A 7,694-nucleotide genomic window follows, 5' to 3' on the forward strand; every position below is an offset into this window, starting at 1 on the left:
GAACTAGAGGCTTCCCTCTCCTTAGGTATTTGCTTTTTTACTGGAGGTTCATTTTAACAGCTCAGGAGAGCTGTGAAACCACTGTCTGCCCTACTTAGGTATGCTTACTTATTCTGCCACTAATAAACAGGCATGGGGTCAGCCAGCCACAAGAAAGGAGATGGGAGCAGGCATAGACTGTACTGGAGAAGCTCAGAGAATGATTGCTCTTCCACAACAGACCCTGCTTGTAGATGCAATCATTGTATATGTTACGGCCAGAACCCGAAGTTTGGCCACTTCTAGTTCTGGCCGGCCACTTCGGGTTCTGGCCGGCCAATGCGCGAAGTGGCCGCTGCGCTGCGGCCAATGTTAGAAATGGAATGATTCCTCTGACATTAATGTATCTTCTGGCCGAAGCGCAGCGGCCAAACGTAGAACAACTTAGTTCATTTAATGCAATTCAGCCGGCGGCAATGTAACAATTCAAGCCGCCGGCTTTTTCTCTGCATCTCTCTCTCCTCCTTCCCCCCCCCCTCCCGCCTCTCTCGCTCTCTCCTATGGGCAGCCGGGCGGGGACACGAGTGTCCCCCCCGGAGTCATTCGTCGCGGCAGGGGAATCCTGCCGTTCTTGCAGAGCGGTTGCTGGCAGAAGCGATGTTTGCAGCCTCCCCGCTCTGCTTTCCTGGTGCGACGAACGACTCCTGGGGACACGCGTGTCCCCGCCTGCTGCCCATAAGAGGAGGAGAGAGAGATGCAGAGAAAAAGCCGGCGGCTTGAATTGTTACATTGCCGCCAGCTGAATTGCATTAAATGAACTAAGTTGTTCTACGTTTGGCCGCTGCGCTGCGGCCAGAAGATACATTAATGTCAGAGGAATCATTCCATTTCCAACATTGGCCGCAGCGCAGCGGCCACTTCGCGCATTGGCCGGCCAGAACCCGAAGTGGCCGGCCAGAACTTGAAGTGGCCAAACTTCGGGTTCTGGCCGTAACATATATATGAATCAGAGTAAGCAGTAACAGACTGGGGGGGGGGGGGGGGGTCACTATATACACAGGTTCCAGTAATGTATCTGTGAAATGTAATGTTTTTTTGGAATAAATTACTTTTGAGCTTTAAAAATGAAATGTACAGGCTTTCCTTAACATTGATCTGTAGAGTGGGCTTCATTTACTACCTTGCAATTATGCATATAAGGGTGATAAAAGAAATATGAGCCAGGAGTACATAATGATCTACCTCCTGACTCCATTAAAATGGCTCTACAGTGGTAGAAGGTCAGCATGTACTATTTAACCTTAGAGAAGGCCTGCCATCCAGTAACAAGGCTGAGATTCTGCTGTAAACACAGATAGGCTCACATCCACCCACTAAAATACGTGGTTATTGGATATTACTGATGGATTTTTGCTACGTTGAATTCTGTCTTGTGTTCAGCACCATCTTCTGCAGACAGGCAAATAGCTATATATACATTCTAGGTTCTAGCAAGCAGACTAGAAAGCAGTGGCACCAGGAGGTCCCGGGGTGTCTCCTGTCTTCTGTGGAACTAAAGCAGCTTCATTAAGGGAGCCATGTGCACGTTGTCCATCTTCTCCTAAACAGGATTGGAAAACAAAATGTATAGTAAATGCTCAAACATCATAACTTTTTTTTCAGGGGCAAAAGTTGGGGGAGTGTCAGCTTATACATGTGACTATACAATATATTTATATGATATCAATCCAACCACATGAGTTTGTAATACAAACACTGAGTTAATGCCGTGTGTCTGGAAAACTTGCTTTGAACAATGAATGAACTTAACCCTTAACAGCAGCCACTACTTAAGCTGACCCCAGACTGCCAGGGTCCCGGATGACAGTAGAGATTGCAGGATGTTGGGAGAGCAGTGTGGCCTTCCAGGCAATCAGGCAGACAGGTGATACAGGTCATAGTGTCCCTAACCTGAAAATAGTGGTCAGGATAAACAATTTACAGTATATATAGAGTACATCTTTTGAAGCCGCATACCGATATTTTACTAACAACTTACATGGCCACCCATTCTCATACTAATGCCAAACACTTCCTAGTGCTGAATACTTCCCCCCTCTTAAAAACTAACACTAACCCCTGACATCCAACTACTAGCCATTCAGCTCCTAATAGCTGATCAACTAGTTTTCATTGTAAGAAGTGCTGTAACCGATTGGGTCCATAAGAGCTGACTGGTTACTATTGACAATAAGGGAACTTCCTTCTCTCACCATCCAACTCACCATGTCGCTGTTGAACAGCCGCTATTTACATTGTGGTGTATTACGCAGCTACCGAGACGACTGCCCAAATTAACTGCTTTAGTATCTATAGAACTAATGCTAAGCAAGACTTTCTGGAATCCCATATTGTTATTTTGGTTTTAAAGGTTAAAAATCTAGGTTTGAAAATGTTACCATCATTCTGCAGTATATGTTAATTCAGCTCTCATACAGAGTAATTTTATTTATTGTAATTATAAAGCGCCAACATATTACGCAGCGCTGTACATTAGTTAAGGTTGCAGACAATATATAGGGGTGACATACAGCAATAAGACATTACAGGAATACAAGAAAAACCAGATCACGCAGCACAGTATAAGTACAAGGTAATGTTTAGTCAGTCACTGGATGGGAGCACGGAGATTAGGCAAGTCGAGATCCATAGCATGGGGGTACAGTAATGAAGGTGCGTGATCAGGTAGGAGGCAGTAGGAGGAGGACCCTGCCTGAAGGCTTACAATCTAAAGGGAGAGGTGGGGACACAAAAGGTAGGGGACCAGAGTTCAGCTGCGGGTTTAGAGCACTAGTGAGGGGGATAGGCCAGAGAAAAAAGGTGAGTTTTGAAAATAATCTATTGAACATTTTATCTTTTCCATCTCTCAGAAGTGTTTATTTCGGCCACACAACAGATTTATGACCCCTAATTAGTTATCAGAGAGTGTTTTGCAGTGGTCCTACAACTGCAGAGAAACTGATGTAGAGCCCTGGTTTATCCTACCCAAAACCTTTACTCCTCACATGAAACCCTCCTATCTCCTTATGTATATATTCTGTACTTCTGCTGCTGGATGCTCTGATTGTACTGTGGTTGAACTAGGTATGTATTTAGGGTCCTCACTATTGTCTGTATTGTACTTTGTACAGTGCTATGGAACATGTTGGTGCTGCATGAATAATAAATATAACCTTAAATCTTACAGTGGGAAAAACAATTTTTTTCGTCAACTTCTATGGGGGATTGGCTGGCAGTAGTCATACACATTTATTATATTACACTACATGTCAGTTCAGGTGCACTTTATCTTAACTCTGTTCCCCACCCTCCATTACTTGGAGGGGACTGGCTGCACAGAAGAGCAATGGTAAGACGAATTAGGTTTCTCAGCAAAAACACAATTAGTAATACTTTCCCCTTCCACTAATATATTAGTATCCTGTATAGTGTGTATGAGCGTTTGTGGTTGCAGAAAGAGCAGACACTTGAACATTATTATTAATTAGTATTATATAGCACCAACATTTTCTACAGCGCTGTACAGAGTATATTGTCACTTAACTGTCCCTCAGAGGGGCTCACAATCTAATCCCTACCATAGTCATGTATCTATGTATGTATCGTGTGGTGTATGTATTGTAGTCTAGGGCCAACTTAGGGGAAGCCAATAAAAGTAAGTGTATGTTTTTGGGATGTGGAAGGAAACCAGAGTGTTGGGAGGAAACCCACACAGACACGGGGAGAACATACAAACTCCTTGTAGATAGTATCCTTGCTGGGATTTTAACCGGTGACCAGTGATGCAAGGTAAGAGTGCTAACAATGCAAACAAGGTCACCGTTTCTTTTTTTTATAATGTGAATAGACCTTGTGTATGTGCGGGAAAGGGTAGATAAGAAAAAAAAAAAAAAAGGCCTGCTGCTGGCACAATGGTGTCTGCTTCACCTGGCAGAATAGAGGAGGCTGCAGCGACAATATACTGCTGCTGGCACAATAGAGAGGGCTGCAGGGACAATATGCTTATGATGCTGGCACAATGCTGGCTGGCTCAGGGACAATATGGTGCTGTTGGCACAATAAGGGAACTTCCTTCTCTCACCATCTGCCTTTGTTAGCTACCCCTCCTCCTCGTTAGTTGAAGTTTTCACACTTGCTGCTCTGTTGTGCCTCCCCCCTCTGCTCATAGTTAGAGCAGGGCTACAAAGAAATGGCCACCGATGTCCACAAATGCAGACTTTGGCGGTAATTTTCTTGTGGCCCTGCTCTAACTACAGTCGGAGCAGAGGAGGAGGCAGAGCGGAGAAGTGGGGAGGGAGACAAAGTGGGACACGGGGTACACAGCGACACATACCCAGGGTTGCCACAACACACACATGTGCTACGGCACACGGGTTAGGAACCTGTGCAGCAATCGTCATTTACTAGCAAAATTTTCAGATTTTTTACTTACCAAAAGACAGTAAAGTTTGTGAGGCAATTTTCCTGATCTCTTCATTTTCTGACTGGCAGAGTGCAGCCAGTGCTGTAATACACTGTGTAGCCTGAAATACAAAAATGCATTGCAGACATTATTTAATTTATCTTGCTGTAGTGAGAGACTGCGGTGCTACATTGTAAATACCCCAATATGATGTTTCCAACAGTAAAGATTACAAGCTATCACTCTAAGACAGATGATTTCTGGCTTACTGTTAGACACTTTACAGCATGCTAAAAAATTAGAACAAGCACACTGATCAGCTCAAGTTTTAAATTCACAAAAAAAATCATCTGACTCAATTGATGTAACACCAAAGTCTTTTTAAAAAAAATAGTTTTGTTGGAGTGATATCCAACCCATGAAGTGCTGCAACTAAGCCTCAACTAAGCCAAAAGTATTCGGCCCCCTTGAAGTTTTCCACATTTTGTCACATTACTGCCACAAACATGAATCAATTTTATTGGAATTCCACATGAAAGACCAGTACAAAGCGGTGTACACATGAGAAGTGGAACGAAAATCATACATGATTCCAAACATTTTTTACAAATAAATAACTGCAAAGTGGTTTTATGCATTATTATTTGGCCCCCTTTGATCCGAGTGCAGTCAGTTGCCTATAGATATTGCCTGATGAGTGCTAATGACTAAATAGAGTGCACCTGTGTGTAATCTAATGTCAGTACAAATACAGCTGCTCTGTGAGGACCTCAGAGGTTGTCTAAGAGAATATTGGGAGGAACACCACCATGAAGTCCAAAGAACACACCAGACAGGTCAGGGATCAAGTTAGTGAGAAATTTAAAGCAGGCTTAGGCTACAAAAAGATTTCCAAAGCTTTGAACATCCCATGGAGCACTGTTCAAGCGATCATTCAGAAATAGAAGGAGTATGGCACAACTGTACACCTACCAAGACAAGGCCATCCACCTAAACTCACAGGCCGAACAAGTAGAGCGCTGATCAGAAATGCAGTCAAGAGGCCCATGGTGACTCTGGACGAGCTGCAGAGATCTACAGCTCAGGTGGGAGACTCTGTCCATAGGACAACTATTAGTCATGCACTGTACAAAGTTGGCCTTTATAGAAGAGTGGCAAGAAGAAAGGGATTGCTAACAGAAAGCATAAGAAGTCCCGTTTGCAGTTTGCCACAAGCCATGTGGGGGACACAGCAACCATGTGGAAGAAGGTGCTGTGGTCAGATAAGACCAAAATGGAACTTTTTGGCCAAAATGCAAAACACTATGTGTGACAGAAAACTAACACTGCACATCACTCTGAACACACCATCCCCACAGTCAAATATGGTGGTAACAGCATCATGCTCGGGGGGTGCATCTCTTCAGCAGGGACAGGGAAGCTGGTCAGAGTTGATGGGAAGATGGATGGAGCCAAATACAGGGCAAACTTGGAAGAAAACCTCTTGGAGTCTGCAAAAGACTTGAGACTGGGGCGGAGGTTCACCTTCCAGCAGGACAATGACCCTAAACATAAAGCCAGGGCAACAATGGAATGATTTAAAACAAAACATATCTATGTGTTAGAATGGCCCAGTCAAAGTCCAGATCTAAATCCAATCAAGAATCTGTGGCAAGATCTGAAAACTGCTGTTCACAAACGCTGTCCATCTAATCTGACTGAGCTGGAGCTGTTTTGCAAAGAAGAATGGCCAAGGATTTCAGTCTCTAGATGTGCAAAGCTGGTAGAGATATACCCTAAAAGACTGGCAGCTGTAATTGCAGCAAAAGGTGGTTCTACAAAGTATTGACTCAGGGGGCCGAATAATTACGCACACCCCACTTTGCAGTTATTTGTAAAAAATGTTTAGAATCATGTATGATTTTCGATCCACTTCTCACATGTACACCACTTTGTATTGGTCTTTCACGTGGAATTCCAATAAAATTGATGCATGTTTGTGGCAGTAATGTGACAAAATGTGGAAAACTTCAAGGGGGCCGAATACTTTTGCAACCCACTGTATGTATTGCACTGTCCACGTTTCGGTTTCAGTGATTTTTCTACAGTAAAAAAAGAGAAAATCCTTCTAAGAATTTCCTATATTAACTGTGGCTATTTTGAAGCCAATCCTGATGTAATTTTCTCCCTTACTCTCCTCTGCCTGATTTGCCAGCCCTCCACTATAGAAAGTGCATTGTCTCAGCATGAGAAATATTGGCCAGAGAGGAACAGAGGTGTGGGAGAGGAAAACAGGGGGGAAAGAGGCTTCAGTCAATCAGGCTGCATTAGTTAAGTCACAGGGGAAATTAGAGAAGCAGAAAAGGACAATCCAGCATGCCCTGCAACTTCCTTTGTGCGTACCAAATTTTGTGTGTACCAAATAAGAGTCAGGTAAACTGGGGAATGATCATTTATCAACAAGAAAAGTAATAGTGATTTTAACTTTTGGATTACCTGGTTAGCAACCTTATTACTTGTTTACCAGATAAAAATAAAGAATTTTTGATTTTATGCCCGACAGTTACTATGCAAAAAAGCTTCACTGATCTCTACGACTTTCAAAATCGCAGAGAGCTCTGTCTCCTGAAGCTTATTATTTTAACTGTCTGTCACTGTATTTTGTTTTTTTTCTGCAGAGGAAATCTCATAAGGTCATTAGCCTGCTCTGTGAAATAATTTAGAATGTTGAGTGTAGTGTTTAAACTGAAAATATTAGAGAATGATGCAAAAAAAACCTATATAACTGAAAATAAAAACAGACTATTTTCTTTGCTACCAATGTTCTATTAATTATCAGTACTACACAACCAATTCAATATATCAATTTTGTTTTTCACTTCAGTGTCACTTTAAGCCACCATCAAGCAAAAAAACAAAACAAAAAACAAATAAATAAATAAATAAATTACATGGAATAATATTGACAGTACCTCTTCACCTACTTTTTAGTACTTTTTAATTTCAGAATGCTAAAAAGTTATTTTAAACAGAAGATGAAAAATTATCTCCTAGAAGAAAACTAGGAGAAAAAGTGCATTGAATAATGGGTCCTCTCATCTTCTAGTGATGTATAATGGCCAGTAGTGATGAGGGCAGAACACACAATAAAACAAATGACTTATTCTGAGCTGTGTTCCTGCAGCATACATGCACATACAGAGTTGGGAATGTACATTTTGCCGGGAATTCTGCCACTGTCATCCTTCTGTTTCTGCCAAGAAAAGCTTGCAGAATGTAAACGGTGGGGCTTAAG

The 7,694-nt window shown here is 42.5% G+C and overlaps 1 protein-coding gene across 6 annotated transcripts in view; it reads right to left on the reverse strand.

Annotated features, from left to right (window-relative positions):
• Window positions 1-1,015: 1,015 nt before the first annotated feature.
• RIPOR2 (RHO family interacting cell polarization regulator 2) overlaps window positions 1,016-7,694 on the reverse strand; it is a 237,940-nt gene continuing 231,261 nt past the window's right edge. For all 6 annotated transcript variants that reach the window (XM_068236991.1, XM_068236989.1, XM_068236990.1 and 3 more), the window contains 2 exons: window positions 4,451-4,541; window positions 1,016-1,579 (listed from right to left, as the gene is read on the reverse strand). In XM_068236991.1, the coding sequence (XP_068093092.1) occupies window positions 1,479-1,579; window positions 4,451-4,541 (192 nt within the window). In that variant the 3' untranslated portion in view covers window positions 1,016-1,478. The remainder of the gene's footprint in view (window positions 1,580-4,450; window positions 4,542-7,694) is intronic.

Source organism: Hyperolius riggenbachi, chromosome 5, assembly GCF_040937935.1.
Source record: "Hyperolius riggenbachi isolate aHypRig1 chromosome 5, aHypRig1.pri, whole genome shotgun sequence".
NCBI classification, from domain to species: domain Eukaryota; kingdom Metazoa; phylum Chordata; class Amphibia; order Anura; family Hyperoliidae; genus Hyperolius; species Hyperolius riggenbachi.